The sequence below is a fragment of the Halyomorpha halys genome, unplaced genomic scaffold (assembly GCF_000696795.3).
Source record: "Halyomorpha halys isolate HHAL.00 unplaced genomic scaffold, Hhal_1.1 Scaffold35.1, whole genome shotgun sequence".
In the NCBI taxonomy this organism is placed as follows: domain Eukaryota; kingdom Metazoa; phylum Arthropoda; class Insecta; order Hemiptera; family Pentatomidae; genus Halyomorpha; species Halyomorpha halys.
The window spans coordinates 1246334-1263842 of record NW_027106137.1 but is presented as its reverse complement, the minus strand read 5'-3'; the positions used below and the strand labels follow the sequence as shown (position 1 = coordinate 1263842).

Here is a 17509-nt window from a genome sequence, read left to right as displayed (position 1 = left end):
GTCCACTTTTTTATTATTATTAATTTACTTGACGATATATCATTTTATTTAATTTATATATATAATTTACATATATATGTATATAATTTATTATATTTATTTAGAATCTGTAAATATGATCACTATTACTTATTTATTTGTCTTTTATTCAATTATTATTAATAAATTAAGATTTCATGTCATCTTTTTTATGTATATGTATATTTTTTTTTTTTTATGGTTTTCCTTAAAAAAATATATGTATCTATATAAACATTAATTACTCCTTTTTTTTTATTATCCATAGCTCATTTCTGTCTTTTTTTATCATTTTATTTTATTTGAATTTAGTTACCTTATTATGAGATGGTTTTATTTTAATTGTTTCCTTTTTTTTTAATTTATTTTTTGTTTAATTTTTATTTTTTAAATCTAATGAAAACATAATTGGATGTATATAATGTTCATTAAGGTAATCATATTTTTTTTTTTTTTACAATTTGTTACTATTAGAGATATGTTATGATGTTCTTATAATTTTAATTTTTAAATTCTGCATTTTACGCTAAGGAACTGAAGCCCTATTCAATTCCTGAAATATAAGAATATTACTATTATTAAAAACTACTGTCCTAAAATGTTTCAATATGATAATATAGGAAAAAGCTAGTATGATTTTTTTATTCAAAAATTAACTAATTGCAAACAGTTATAAACATTTAAGTGTTTACAGCTATAAATATTCAAGTTACACTCTCAGTGTATATGTAGAAATATTTGTTTCAAGTTTTGATTCGAATCAGCTCGTTTATAATATTCAATGAGCGAGAGATCTTATTATACAGACCAGTGGTCCGCGACTGTTGTTTCGCAATACAAATGATGTCATGTCACAATACCTAAAATTATTATAAATTTTCGATTTCTCAACTATAAAATATTCTAAAAAAAAAAAAGGTAAGATGTAAATAAAAAAGATATAAGATCTTTTCCCGTAAAAGGTTTCATCGCTCGTCTTGGCGCCATTATAATGCTTATGCCTGATTAATTAATTATGTGTTTTAACTTTCCAACATGGTGGTGGATTAATAAGAACTCCAATGGTATGGTCATTACATATCTATATTTTTAATAAGTACAAAAGAAACCTATATTTATATACTGTTTTTCTACTGAAAACACCTCATCTCTAGTAACGTCATAGGTAGGCCGAAAATTAAAAAATAATATTTAAATTGTTTTAAAAAAATATTTAAATTGATTTTCTTCTTCGAAAAAAAGGTAAGTATTCCAGTTAGACTCCTAAACTAAAATTATTGACAATCGATAAACGTTTTGATTTGTTTTTAATTTTTCTCAAACCAACATTTTTTTTTCGTACCCTCCATCGAAAAATTAGTTGTCAAATACAATATAAATAGAGAGTTATATTACGAATTGCTTAACCCTTTTTTTTTCCGAACCCTCTAAAACAGAAATAAAAAGTGAATTAGTATGTGCATTACTGTGAAAAAGAGAGAGTAATTCGTGTTGTGTCATACCTTTTACTACCTTTGGTATTTTAAGGTTACCTGTTATATTTAATTTTACATGCTTAACCCTTGTCTTACCCGGAGGTATTTTAAGATGCATTAGTGGGTGTCCACTATGTGCGGAGCGGCGCATGCACCAATCGCGTTTCAGTTATATGGTGAGCGGGGTATTAAACCAACATTTTAAAATAAATTAGTACATCATACTTATATAATACATTAAATGTATGGTTTTTCTGAGTGTTAAACCAACATGAATTCAGGGAATATTTTAATAATTCCAAGGTTAAGAAGGTTATTACGAGCATTAAGATGATGACTTGCTTGAAATGAAGGAAGCTCTCTCTATGTCTTGGTATTAATATTAATGACTAGAGATGCTCATCCTCAACCTATTCCTTTTCAGTCTATTCAAATTCTATATGATGCGTGTGGCAACACACAGATCATGTTGAATATGTAACAAGTATTAATGGTTTCTGACAAGGTAGGGTGTGTAGTCATGAAAACAATGTTTGGCTCTGCCTTATAATTTTAATGTCATGTATTTTATGTCAAGACTTTTTTTTTGTCTATCATATTTTGTTTTTTTGAAGAATAGATTATAAAATTCTGGACTCAATTTTGAAAATTATATAAATTAAGAAATTTATGGCTAATATTTTCGCGACTATAATAATAATTTTAATATTTTCAGCACTAATAGATGCAGTGATATCTTTTGAATGGTTCGCCAGAGAGTATGGGCTTTAGTTGAAAAAACAGAAAATGAGGAAACCTTCTTGTGAACTAAACTTCCAAAGTTAGAAGACCCAAAGTAGGATGCTTGAGGATACTACTAAATACCGGAATTGTAAAGATGTACTTAGGCTAGTCTTGTTGTGAAGGAGAGCGCCCACACACACTAAGCATATTCTTGAGCCATCAATGCAATTTTAGTTCTGTCTGTGAGTAGTCGAAACTGTTACCCCGGAATGCTTTTGTGGTTCATTTTTAACCTCAAACCTTATACCTTATCTTTCGCTCCTAGTTCTGGAACCCGTAATACGTTGGGGGAGCACTCAGTGGCTCTGAGTACTGGAATTGCAATGCTAATAAGACGGAGTTCGGAAGTTCTTTCTGCATAGGCTATATGTGTTTTTGAATTTTTTTTATGTCACTTACGTATGAAGATTCTTTGCTGCATTGTGGTTGGATTGATATAATTAAATATATACACCATCTTTAAAATACTTGTAAACATGGATGCCTTGCTTTATTTTCAAGTCAACTCTATAAAAACCAGCCCAAACATTATTTCGTAATAATAATAATAATGTGAACCGCTAAGACGTCATGTGCTTAGTACTTTTTAAGAAAGCTCTGTTTAAAGAGCAAGAATTATACAAGGAGGTGATTTTTTCAAGATCACGCTCAACCTCTAAAATTTTTCCTTAGGAAGGGTACCTACTTTTTTTTAGCTACATTGAACCAGAAAATAATTATCTATCACAGTTGGATTCAAACTCGGATTCTTGGAGTTAGTAGCATAGTGCCTTACAACTGTGCCACCGCGCTCCCTGATCATTATCTAAATATAACATATTTGAATAAACTGAATGGTTGACCTATTAAGTCTGCTTATTTTGATTTTAACTAGTAAATATATGCTCACGGAATGGTTACAAAATACTTCATTAGAAAAAGGTAATTATGTTATTTTAGGAGGTCATGACATTTAAATATATGCCTATATTATTATTTAGATAAGTGTAGTAGATTTTTCCTGAAGTTTATGATCTGTTTAATGAGATAGTTATTAAATTTTCACGAATTCTGAACAGCTAAGTTTATTATGGGTTAGTTTCAACAGAATTCTGCTCTCGGTTCTTCCGTATTTTTTTCATTTTACAAATATATAATTATTAATATTAGCTGTGATAATGGACTATTTATCGATGCATAAAACGATTATGTAAACCCCCTTAGGGAATAAATTAAGAAGGTTTAAAATTATACTAATTAAAGTAATTAGTAATCGCATCGGTACTCAATTTGAACGGTTACCTGAAGGGAAACGATTTGAAACGGGAACTCGCCTTACCGAATCCGAAGGCTGTAACTAACGACCTACGAAGGATACCTTACCACAGTCCACCTTCACCTGCCGTATTTCCCGCTCTTGTGAGTTGTTTTTTTGTTTTGTGAAAACCCTTTAAATGACCTTAGTACTCCATAAATATGAGTAAGATCTGCTCTCTCATCGTTCTGCTCTCTCTACTGTGATTTTCACACGTTTGAATGAAATTTCTGTATTGGGTACAACAGGACTTATTAATAATACAACGAATTTATTAATTATTGTATAATATTAATAGACCAAAAATGTTACCTAACCTTGTTTAAATCAAATTAAACTCGCTAAACACACTCTACAATGTATGGAGACACATATTAAAACTAAACTACTATTAAAAACCTGGAATTATTTCCATAATCGAAGTGCTATGAGGATGCTAAATGTATTAAATGATTCTATATCCCTATTATGAAGACTGGAATTCATTTTTTTTCAATTTTTTAAAACTTTCAAAAAAGTTCTTTTAAGTTTTAGAAAAAGTGTGCTAAGGGCTACATCAAAAACAATATTTAAAAATATTTTGTTTAAAATAAAATTAGTACTATTTGAAGTTCTTTCCATGATTCGAATTTCTGTCAGGGTCCGATTGAATTTGAAGCTGGGAAACATTGCACGCTAATCTAGACCCTACTTACAAGAAATGCTAAAAAAGATTCACAAGATTGTCTTGCTTCGTTTGGAACGTTCAATAGATACTTTTTTTTCCATACATTTACTTTTGTCTCTTTTTCGCAGCAGTATCTTCCTTTTTTTGGTCCACTTTTTTATTATTATTAATTTACTTGACGATATATCATTTTATTTAATTTATATATATAATTTACATATATATGTATATAATTTATTATAAGATGTAATTATTTACATCTATGTTTTTTTCTCAAAGAGATATTCCTAGGGGATATCTCCTTGCCATCTCCCAGGTGGTGGTGGAGGGTCAATTTCCCGGAACAGCGGGTTCGTGCAGGCTTTCAACCCATCAAAAAATTGTATATGTCTCCGGCCAATGTACTCCGGCACAGAGGGCAGCTGGAGCTCATCGTGGATGACAGTGTTTCTCGCCCCCTGCAACGCTGTTCCTCGTACGATCTGTCGAAGGACGAAGTTCTGGAAGCTCTCCAGTCTGTTAAGTGTGGTTTTGTACATGTGCTTGTAGAAGTGCACTGTAGAGCAGCGTCGGTCCAATGACGGCTTTGTATATTTGGAGCTTGAGTCTGAGTGAGAGCTGCGGAGATTTTAGCAGATGATAGAGTCGATAACTCTTCTGACGGGCCAGCTTTAGTCTCTCACGAACGTGGCTTAAAAATGTGAGATGGCAATAGAGAGTGACTCCCAGATAGAGCTGGGAGGTGGAGATCCGTTGGTCGACCTCTTCAATCCTGAAGTGAATAGGCAGTGATTTCTTACCTTTTTGGTATGAAATCATGATAGCGTCTGTCTTGGCGGGATTCTCTTTAATTCCTATGCGCTTGAGTTCGGCAGCGATGGTGTTAACCCCTACCTGTGCATGAGACATCGCAGTTGGGGCATTAACGCTGGAGATACCATAGATGCCGATGTCATCCGCATAGGCAGCAACCAATGCCTTCGGGTGCTGGATCGATACCACCGGAGCTGTGAAAAGCACGAATAGTTATGGTCCCACCACAGAGCCCTGGGGCGCTCCAGTGGTAGGAACTGGATTCGAAAAGCTCCCGCTGACCCGTACAACGAAAGACCTTCGCTAAGATTGTTTTCAATCAGTCGGCAAAGGGTGGCGGGAAACCTGTTTTCCAGTTGGCGGATGAGAAGCGGATGGGAGACACACTCGAAGGCATGGCTGCAGTCAAGAGATATGAGCGCTGTTGCCCTGTTCATGTGCATGTGACCCAGGGTATGTGATTGCAGCTTGGCCCTGATGATGCTCACATGCGACCTCCCTCTGAAAGCCAATCTACTCAGGTGGAATTACTTCTTCTTCGTTGCAGTGCTTCATCAGATGGTGATAATTGAGCCTCTCGAAGATTTTGCTCATATACGAGAGGAGGCTGATCGGACAATTATGCTCAGTCACATCTCCCTTCGTAACAGGCTTGAGTAGAGGAACAACGATGGCTCGCTTCCAGATGGTCGGGAAGTAGGATATCCTCGTACATGCGTTGAAGATGTTGAGGAGAAATGCTTTGCCCCTCCTCGGCAGCATTCTCAGCAGCACAGAAGGAATACCATCCTATCCGGATGCCCGGTTTCTCTTGGTGCGTCGCAGCGTCGACTCAAGGTGGTTAAAGGTTGATAAGATCGTTTTCACGTTAGGAGATAGTGATGAGCTTAGTGGTGGAGAAGAAGCACTATTCGTCCTCTCAGCATAACTGGTGGCGAGTAGCTCCACCTATTCCTCAGCCGTCAACAAGTCGTCGCTCGATGTGAGGTGCACATTCTTCCTCTTGTTGATGAAGGTCCGCACAAGTTTCCAAAACTGACGATGATCGTCATGCGTCCTTCGCAACTGGTCATGCTATAACATCGTCTTCCAATCCCACATGAGGCTGGCAATCTGCCGTGTCATCGCATTGATGGCACTGTGGTTTCAGACCACAGTCCCTCGTCCGATTGAAAATATTGCGGAAATTGTTACACTGGCATTGGGCTGCAGTGCAAACTTGGGCATCGTCTAGTCAGCTGCATTCTGTATGGTGGAAGTGGTGACCTCTATAGCTTCGTCTACTTTTTCCGACCTCAGCAGTGGTGTTATCCGTGGAAGAGTCATCTCGACACAGGACTTGAACCCCTTCCAGTCGGCTTCATGAAGGAGGTACTTGGTCGCCGGTGGTGTGGCAGAAGTGCCCTCAAACTGGTACAGTACCGGCTGGTGATTAGAAGGTCCGTAGGCCAATGCCTGGCAGTCAGTGACCGTGTGGAAGTCCCTATCTATGTGCTGTGGTAGCCTTACTTATCTGACTTCTCAAACAGACAATTATAGCGAGTAGGTTGGTCGATGTACGACTTGTCACAATCCCACAAGAGGAGATCATAACACAAAAAAAGGAAATCCTTCCCGGCCGGACCCACTCCACCTAATCCTCCAGCCAAGACCCTCAGGGAGGCCCCCTATATCACTTTTGAAATATTTGCTTAGAACGGGAGGAGTAGACTTAATATAGTTTAATAGAACAATATTTAAAAAAAGCTTGAAATAGGAAAACGGAATGAATATTATATAAATATAGTTCATTAATATATTATCATTTAAATGAATTTTTAAGTTCCCTGAAGAAATATACTTTTTTTCGCATTATTTTTATAAAAAAGATATGTTCCAGGTCTGTAGAGCAGACTAAGCCCTTTTATAGTAAAGGGACGAAGCATTATCCGAGATACATAAATGTAAGAGATGCTGGATTTCCGGGCAATGGCTTTTAACTTCAGCTTTCCATCCGCTAATGGACTGAATACATGTAAGGCAGTAATCTCCTTGTTTATTCGCTCGTGGGGGGAATGTTAAAGATCCCTTTGAAGGATACATTTCTTTTTTAATCAAAATGTATCAAAAAATTATCATGTGTTTATATTTTTACCTGTAATTTACAATAAAAATTAATTAATCAAGTTTGGCATGAGCGTAAGGAGTATGATTCAACATATATGGTATATAGAGTAAGGGAAAGTATTGATTTCGTGTAAAATCTTGAATTATTTTTCGACATGATCCTCTTGTGTCGAAATAACTACCTCACAAATAACTCACTGTGTGTGTGAACAGCATAGGTGAAAAGAAAAAGTTATATAAAACTGAAATTAAATATTGAGGGCAGGTGTATCCCCATAATGTAACTGTAAATTTTTCCATAAAAGTGCCACTGTACACAATCTATTTTTCACATTTTTTTCGATTACTCAAAAACTGCTCTTACAAATTTGATTAAAATCGGTATATTGAAGTACAGTCAAATGATCTTTAATATTAGCTAGGTCTTACTCTCATTGGAATATTTTGAAAATAACTTTTTATTTTATTGGAAATAGTTAACCCTCATTGTAAAGCCTTCCTTCCTGCTAAACATATTCAACTCGTCCATGCGGATCTCGTCCTTCCCAGCTGCCTGGAAGGGAGCGATCGCGGTGTCACTACTGAACCCAGGGAAGACAGGGGACTCCCCAGAGCACTATCGTCCGATCAGCCTCCTCTCACACATGAGCAAGATCCTTGAGCCCCTGATACATGACTATGGAGCACTGCAGGGAGGCGGATGTGATACCACCTGAACAGACCGGGTTTCAACAAGGTGTCGCATGTGACCATCACCAAGTGAAGTAACAAGCTCACACCATAGAGCGGATGAAAAACAACAATGCAACTGTCTTCATCTCATTGGACTGTAGCCATGCCTTTCAGAGCGTGTCTCGCCCGCTGCTACTCCGCCGACTGGAGGAGTTCAGGTTTCCCGCCGCTCTATGCAATTGGTCAGGAACTACCTTAGTGAACGATCATTCTTAGTAAGGGTTGGTGGAGATTAGTTGCCTCCAGCCCCACCACCTGTGGAGTGCCTCAAGGATCAGTGCTGGGACCTCTGCTGTTTGTCGTTTTCACGGCACCTGTGGTCGCCATCAAACTTCGAAACGCAATGATAACAGCCTATGCCGACGACATTGGAGTCTACGCCTCCAGCATGAGGGCTGAACTGGCCCTCCACCATGCACAAGCCGCTTCTGCCACCACTGTAGCTGCTCTCAAGAAGGATGGCATCAGAGTTAACCCAGCTAAGACGGATGCCATCATAATGTCATTCCAGCACCGTCGGAAAGCCATATATTTAAGGGGGGAAAACAACAGATAAAGTCATACGTAAAGCGGGAAAATGAATAAATAGCGTTGCACAATACGTTTTTCCAGTTTACTGTTTTTCCGTTTTCGACGTCAAAGTTATTTAATAGTTGTTTTTTTATTTTGCTTAACCTATATTTGAGCTTTGACAGCTTCACCAATTCTATAAAATCATTCCTAATATTTTTAATATTGATTCTATAACAATTAATCATTTTAAAAAATAGTAAGAGCAGTATGTATATTTTAGTAAAATATTCTATATTTATGTATCTTCCATACTTTTACAAAAGAAACAAATTTAACATTTGACAAGAAATACTATTAGTCAATCTGTCACTGAAATGGTGATTTGGAATATTTGTGCGGGATGGTATTTCTACAGTGAATGATATAGAAATATCTATTGAAAAACGAGAAACGATCAATTTCAACTCGAAGTAGGGTGTAGGTGAAAGTTGTGTGATCCGCACCGAACCAGATCTTTAGTTATCGTGTGAACAGACAGCCCTACTCTTTACCAGAAAATACTCTCAATCAATCTTTTACCTACTGACCCCTCCTCAAATTGTGGTGTTAATGTTTTTCGTGTTTCCTACATGAGCCTCCTTTCCTTCTCTTCACTTTCATTTTTTGTTGTTTTTTTTCTTTATTTTAGAGGATTTGTTTCGAAATTATCTTCCGAACTTGTTAGAGTAAGATTTACTTATTGCGGTTTTGATTCAGCATTGCTTTTCCTGTTCTTATCTATGAAGGTACCCTCATCCCTTAAGCTATCTAGGTCTTTGCATATGTCTTAGGTAATTGAATGAACCAGAATTTTCGCATTGCTTCAGTTTGGTATGCTTGAATAGAAAATTTTATCCAAATATTTTTAAAAAAATTAAATTATGTCCTTTTTCCAACGATTAGCAGACATACTCTTCAATGCTGCTTCTTAGCATTTATTGCTACGTTAGCAAATCATTAAAGCTTAGTCATCTCATTTCCCATGAAGCCTTTTGATTTCTTTCACTCACCAATTACTGCCATGCAATTTATGCTAAATTGTGTTTCGTACATTTTAGTCTATAATAATTAGTTTAAGAAATTATTTTTTCCTTTATTTTTTTTTTCGAAAAATACTGTTTTTTTCATGGTAGGGCATAATAATGAGAATAATTAATTCCCGAAACGTTGTTAATTTATATTAGTTTTTTATTGCTTGAGCCTCAGGGTCCAACATACTGAATTAAGTTTAAAATCATTCAGACTAAAAGTGAGGGGTTGGTTGTGGATGGAACATGACCGTTCTATATTATAAGTATAATTTCGCATTGGTATATTATGTGATAAGTAGGATATAAAAGGCATACAGGATACGTTGAGGTTTATGTTGAGCATAAACTCAATCGAAGTACTGCATTCAAGGTATTGTTGGTGGAATTTCAAGCCATTATCTTTCTGAATATGGAGGATTTTTGTGGGTGTCATTGCATTACTCTTTTAATTATGTTTATAATAATATATAGCTTCGACATAGATATTGGAAGTGTATTAGCAGACATTATGTTGAGTTCTATTAAGTTTTAACTTGAACCTGATTTAAATTAACTCCAATATTTTTAACACATTGCCCTTCAGCTTTTATTGTAGTGACTTCATCAACATCGTATGAGTAGAGTGGAAGGGGAATTGAGGCAAAATCATGTATTCTAATTCGTTTTTCATTTTCAGAGAGGGTAGAAACTATGAAATGGGTGGGAGACGTCTCCCTTCGCTACTACCAACACATATAAAGCAAGTTTAAAGACGCGTTCACGTAAAAAATCACGAATTATTTTAAAATTTCTGAAAAAAAAAAAGAAAATAATAAACTGAATATATAAGCGTGAATATTTCCTTATTAATTCATTATTCAATTGTGATGAAATCAATGAGTGAATAATACAAATAATTAAAACTTATTTATCAATGCCAACATTGCTGACATAATTTCTGGCCATCATCAGGGCAAAGTGAAATAAATTAAAACAACTATCACGAATAAAAAAAAAAAAATTAAAAAATAACAATAAAGTAAGATGGTAACAAATAATAAAGGTTCATGAGTATGAGATGAAAATGAAGTATATAAGTATTACTAACATTATTTACACTATAAAATATAAGAAGATTAGATTAATATGAGAATATGGTATTACTACCAGAAAAATTATAAAATATGTGAGAAAACAGCTTTTAAGAATAGGTAGAATTTTAGTTTAGCAATTATTTGTGAAATATAAAAATTACTTAAAATTAAAATTATAGAAAAATTCAATTACATTATTTGTCATTAATTAAAAATGTAAGTAATATAACAATTAAATTTACATACATGTAAAATTAATTGTATATACGTTTTCTTCCTCACTTGTTTTATAATTTTTATTTTCTACATATATTTACCGGATATTTAACTTTTTTTTCATCCCTCTTTTATAATTTTAATCTCAATATATTCTAATAGTGCTCTAAAATCTTCTTATATCTGACTTCTTACTATGCTTACATTATACATTTGCTCCCCATACTACTTGTTCCCCATATTATATATAATCTTATTATTATTCCGATTTTAGTCATTAGTTGTTATATTGTTTTTAAACCAGACGAAAGCTTGAAATTATGGCCGAAAAGTAAGCACTAATGAAGTTTTTCTTATTTGTGTTCTTTACAGGCATACCTAGAACCATCTTCTTCTCATATACACGGTAAGCATTACTCATCTTTATAACATTAAATAGAAATTTATTTTAAAAACATAGTAATACCAATAATAAAATAAAAAGGGAAATATGTTTTACTTATTTTAAATCAAAATGCCACCTTTAAAATTTTTCTTGATAGTTACACTTAAAGTGTATTATACAATCTAATCCTAATCATTCTATGACTTGTTTTAGGAGAGTTAAATACTTTTTTCTCTTAATATTATTCTGTTTTGAATAGTCCAATTTACTGATTTTTAACGCAGTATTGGATAATTTATCTTGATATGACACGAAGGCATGATGTGAAAACGTCCGTTTGAACACAAAACATATAATTCATATTAATTGAAGTTTTTTTTTTCCTTAAAATAATATGTTTATCATTACACTTTTTATTACTTACAGCGTTTGATTAGGATAAGAAGATGCCTTCTGTTGAACATAGGTAGTGGATCATCCGATGACATAGACCTCCTCAAAATCTTTTGCAGTCTCCATAGCTCTCTTTTATACTTGTACTCCTGCATGATGATCTCCTGTACAGCGTTATCAGGCGGTACTTCTCTGCCACCTGAAACCATAGATATGTATTATTATAAATACATAGATCAACTCAGAAACATAGATATGTATTATTTTTGTTGACGATGAATATAATACAATAACATAACACTGAAAATCTTTTCCTTTTTTTAATCATTTATTTATTGTTATTTACAACTGTATAACATATATACAACAAGTAAATTTGCTGTAGGTGGGATAGTGACATGATACAAACATGTGGAGAATCTACCCATTAATAGAACTCCAATAACATTTCTAGAGGAGAAGATCCCGATGCCATCTTCTTTTCAGACGCCTAGGAGGATTATTAGGTAATGAAGGAGAAGCCAGGTTAGAAACAAGTGGATTTGGGTGGTTGGGAAGTTTATCATGGAAGAAATGGTATCTGATTTTGGCCAAATCGGCAACATATGGGAAATTGAGGTCATGATGGATGACTAAGTAAGGAGCGTTAAGGATTTTACGAACGATTTTTGACTGTAAAGATAGGATTCGGGAGGAACTTTTGTAATGGATTGGCAATTTAGACCGTTCGTCTAGTAAATGTTGTAATAGTCGAAATCGACGAGCAGTTTCCTGTCTTTTCAGTGTTGTATGAGGATTCCATGTCAGTTGTTTGTCGAGATGTAGTCCTAAGTAACGGATCTGTTCGACAGGAATAAGTGGAGTATTATTAAAGGATACTGTTGGACAAGAGGTCATTGGCTTACGACGAATGGTAAATGTGATTTGGTGGGATTTATTGGAATTAATTTTAATTCTTCAATTTTGGCACCATTCTTCAAGGGTGGTGATGTGAGATTGGAGGGATGGGATACAATGTAAAGATCATTGTTCACTGACAATAGACATGTATCATCGGCATACGGGGTGAGGATAGTGTTAGGATGGGTTGGGATGCCAGATGTGAAAACTGTATAAAGGATAGGACCAAGGATACTACCCTGAAGTACACCAGCAGACTGACGGAATAGGGATGAATAAGCGCTGTTGTGATTTATTTGAAATAATCTGTCGGAGAGATAAGAACTGATAATGAGATACTATGTAGAGGGTAGAATTTACGGATCTTGTATAGGAGTCCTGGGTGCCAGACTCGATCAAAAGCCTGTTCTATATCAAGAAAGACTCTCGAGCAGTACATTTCGCGCTCTAATTAAGATGAAACTACATCAACCACGCGATGACATTGGTGGATAGAGGAGTGGGATGTTCGGAATCCAAACTGGTGATCTGGGATTATGTAGTTGGAATCAAGAATGGGGTACAGGCGTACTGAAAATCCAAGCTGACAATTTGTTAAATTTTGTTATTGCTCTCCTTAATATAGAAACTAGGTCTATATCTAAAATAATAAAATAGAAATACACAGAATATTTTTGTTTTATACCTCTTTTGATCATTAGAAAACATACTAAACATAATCTGTATTTATTTATTATGCTTCGTTTTAGTAAAATTAAATACAATGACAATACAGACCAGTGTTTTAAGGTTATCTATCCTAAGGTCCTAAAATACCCAAAAACGTAATAATACAATAACGCGAATTTTTTTTTTCTTGGTCCGGTATGATCTTGTGACTAGGATACTTGGCTCTCTAAATTCATCTCATTTAATAAATCTTTTGAAATTGATGTGTAGAATCTGCTTCCATGGGTGATAAGTTATCATTTTAAAGATCACGGACTTATACATATGCACGGAAGCTTATATTATATATTCCCCTGAAAAAATATTAGTGCCTAAAACAATTTTGATATCAAGTATACAATCTAAGTAAAAATTTCTTGCAAACGGTTTCTTCGTTGTTTCGTCCTCTAAAGGAACCTCCCCAACAGTATTAGCGATAATTTATAACGTATAACACTTAAAAATACAATAACGTTTTATTCCACCCGTTGCTGAAAATTCCGTTGCAATATCCTTGAACGATTCTCTCAACACAGGCCAAACCAACCCTATATCGTTAAGATCGTATCTAAACTTCCTCATTGCCGCTCGTGCTGCCCAACGCTTAAGCGTTGGTCCGGGATTTGAAACCACTTTAGAGATTATTTTCTCCACCAGGATCTAAAATAATCGTCTCCACGCTATTATTCCTCAAGCCTCCGGAATGGACTCAAGAAAGCAAAGTTGAATTTGAATTATGCAATACTAAAGTTTAATAGTAATTGGAAACAAAATTAGTTGAGGATTAAGACCGATGAACAATATTTATTATTGATTGCTTAAGACCACTGGCGTAGTAATTATTTTATAAGAACATTTCAAAAAATCAGTGATACAGTTTTATTTTACCGTATAATGCATAATCACATTGGTTTTGAAATAGTTGATAACGTGTAAAACCTTCATTTATTAATTCATTCATTTATCATGGCATTTTATTAAAGATATTTCTAAATGTTTGTTGATTTGATTTCAGTTTACTTCTTTTTTAAATTATTTATAAATGATGTATTATTTTGTCATTCTTTCAGTTCTGATCCTAGTTATTTTATAACTATGAGGTAGATTAAACATTATAACAACTCTTCAATTATGATTATTTTAACTAGCGAAAATATTATAAATTTTATCCTTCTTCTTTCAGGGACTAATGCTACTAGACGAACCAGTTAATTTAAATTAAATTAAGAATAAACAATCAATTAAAATCTTTAATAGTGGATGGCGTGTAATTCAGGTTACGTCGGATCGGATAAAGCATTCTTAAGTCCGAATGGGAGAAAATCCGATTTTAAAGTCAACGAGAATCCTTCATTGATACATTTCTTTCTATTGGGAATTATTGAGTTAAGAACATGAGAAGAACTTGCAAAGTCGTGTTCACCACCAATAGAAACTTCGTTCACCATTACTAAAACATATCATGGCGCACATTACACAAATACACTGTATTACTGGTTGCAGTTATTTGATTTTTTGTTGTAGAGAATTTAATCTGTTAAAATTATCATACTATGCAATGCTTGCTCTTTGAGAGACGCGTAAATGAAGAATTCTTTTTCCATCATTTTTTAGGGATTTATTATTTATACTTATTTTATTTATTTATACGAAAAGTTAAAAGACATCAAGGATAAATAAAAATAATGAGGTGTTGATAGTTGACCGTAGATTAAAGCTTGGAGAAGTTTGTCGGGGGGGTTCGGTCAGCAAAGAACAACATAAATAAACAAAACCATATTTATTTATTTTATGTCGACGTTTCGACCTGAATTTCAGGTCTTCATCAGGGGTTGTGGCGAAGAAGGCAGGTTGGTAACTGCAGTTACAACCCCTGATGAAGACCTGAATATTTACATTTATAATGAATTATTATTATTATTATCATTTTCTGATTCCGCTGAAATACAATATAATACATGTATTAATGAATAGCATTACGTAAATGAAACATAAATCGAATTAAATACGACCATTTTCTAACGTTGGTGCTTATAGGTTTCCAGTTCAATAATTATCTGAGGTTTTAATGGGTCCATTCTGTGATAATTCTACTTAAATATTTAACCTTTCTTGCCTATTTGCTCTTTCTTGCCTACTTTAGTAAAGTAAAGGAAACAGCGTTATAGAATTAAGCCTATAGTTTTAAATAGTAAGGATTTATGTAATATTTTTCATTCCACATGTATTTATTTAAGACCCCTCCCCACCAAAAAAATGAAGAATTTAGGAAAGCCACCGATCTTATATAAATGTGTATAAAATGAATTCAACATTCTGGACCCTTCTAATTGTCTCAGAGAATAACTAAATTAACACTCACATTCGTCTTCTTAAGTTGTAAAGTAAAACCAAATCAAGTCCAATGCTTTGTTAATTTATAGCACAATCGTACAGACTAGTTTAATCAAGAAATTTAAGTTTAAATGTTTATTTTGCCTGATTTCACTTTTCCTTCGACGTCTTTTGGCAAGCCTTCAAAAAGTTTCGATGAAATGCCGTACCAAGAAAAACCTAAATAAAAAAAGGACATTCTTCAGCAAGGGATCTCAGTAATTAAAAATTAAAACTGTGATGGTGGAGGGATACTACTTTGATGGTGAAGAGAACTTTGACGTCACCAAGAAAGGTCGACTTCAATTATAAAAGCATTGCCAAGTAAATATTACACTCAGGGAAATATTTAAGATATACTATATTTCGTGAGAAATATTTGACTATGGTTATTTCTTAATTAATTAGTTATCAAACCTCCCATGGATTAAATATATTATACTCCAATAATAAGCGTTATAAAAAATAATTTTGCGTATTTAAATGATAAATCATTTTTTTTTTTTTAAACAGAATATGGTAATATTTTTTTAATTCTGTTTCCGGAGTAAGATGTCTTGTTAATTCATAGATTAATTAACATGAAAAAAATCTGAATTAATGTTTTTTTTTAATTAAGCAAAAATAATTTTGATCTAAAAAAATAAAATAATTAATTCACCAACATTGATTACACAAGTTTCGCTGGACAGTACCCCGTGTATCGGTTCGAATACGGTCTGGGAGGGTTATAATTTTCTTACAATTAAAATCAGTTTAATCTCGGACCTTCTCACTCGGGTTAGAACATGGATATATTATTACTATAAGTGATACACTATTCTTTTCCATTATTTAGGTGAAATAATTAATTTTATTTTTACGTAATTATCGAACAAAAGAAAAATTACAAATGCTCCAATAACGTCGGCTGATTCAAAGTCAGAAAGATAAATCAATTTATACTCGATACAAACGAGTTATTTTCCAGAATAATAAATAAGTTGAGTCCTTTTTTTGAATACAATAAAACAAAAACAAACTAATTTTCTAAAGAAAAAAGGGGTAAGAATTAGATTGAATCGCTCTTTCCACAAACTTATTTTCTCAGCAAAGCCTTTGCAAACTACTTAGACTGACTTCACTCAATTAACAAAGTTTTAAGGCATCTCGAGAGAGGAAAGGGAGGCGATTTTTTTTAGGAAGTTAAACATGTAGTCACGACCAGTCTAGTATTGAATACTTTTACCGAAATGAATCTATATTTTTAATTAAATTAGAATATCTTCATAAAAGTTCCTTCTAATTAATCTCAACTACATGAAAGTTATAAAAGTCTCCATTTTCACTCAGCCTCATCAAAATCACTTTTTGAAAAGCAGGTACACCGGAAAGTTGGTTGGAGGATTTTTTTCTTTTATTCTCAATAATGAATATTTGTAATCCTATTAAATTACAGTTGTCAACGGTTAGTCTCATCCTATCTCATCATCTTCCTTGTCAATTACCTTACCTATACAAACTGAACACGCATTGTCGAGGCCTTCAGGCGTACATAATAATATATATTAAAGTTATTTTTTTGAAATTAGCAGTTATAATTTAACCGCTTCGACAGACTCATAGCTCCTGATAAAAACAAAAAAAAAAACACTTCTTTAAAAAAGATTTTGTAAAACTTCAAACTGTTAAATTTCCAAAAAAAAAAATGTAAAAAAATTAAAGAAATAAAATAGAATATTTTTTTTTTTTGTTTATCAGTTTTCCTAACACTTTCTTTAGTCCGACCTTTCCAGCATATAGAACACCTCCTTCCAGCAATTAGTTCGGATTACCGAGATTACACAGTACTTTCTGTTGTTGGATGTTGTTGAGGATTTGATACATTCGGCAGAAGTTGGTATCTGTAGATGTTTGTCCTGGAAGTCATGAAGAACTTCTAACCACTGACCTGACACTGGTTTCACTGTCTAATCTGTTTATAACTGAGGGTTAGAATCGATAGCGGGTA

At 33.7% G+C, this 17509-nt stretch overlaps 1 protein-coding gene and 1 long non-coding RNA gene across 3 annotated transcripts in view; one reads left to right on the top strand and one right to left on the bottom strand.

The window, feature by feature from the left end:
• The window catches only part of LOC136797356 (uncharacterized), a 493983-nt gene that overhangs the window by 57801 nt on the left and 418673 nt on the right, over positions 1-17509 (top strand). Inside the window, exon 2 of the long non-coding RNA XR_010845183.1 lies at positions 11133-11166. This is a non-coding gene — a long non-coding RNA (uncharacterized lncRNA). The remainder of the gene's footprint in view (positions 1-11132; positions 11167-17509) is intronic.
• Positions 1-17509, bottom strand: part of LOC106686316 (uncharacterized) — a 58215-nt gene that overhangs the window by 14134 nt on the left and 26572 nt on the right. For both annotated transcript variants that reach the window (XM_067053702.1, XM_014429536.3), the window contains exon 3: positions 11570-11737. In XM_067053702.1, coding sequence (XP_066909803.1) covers positions 11570-11737 — 168 coding nt within the window. The remainder of the gene's footprint in view (positions 1-11569; positions 11738-17509) is intronic.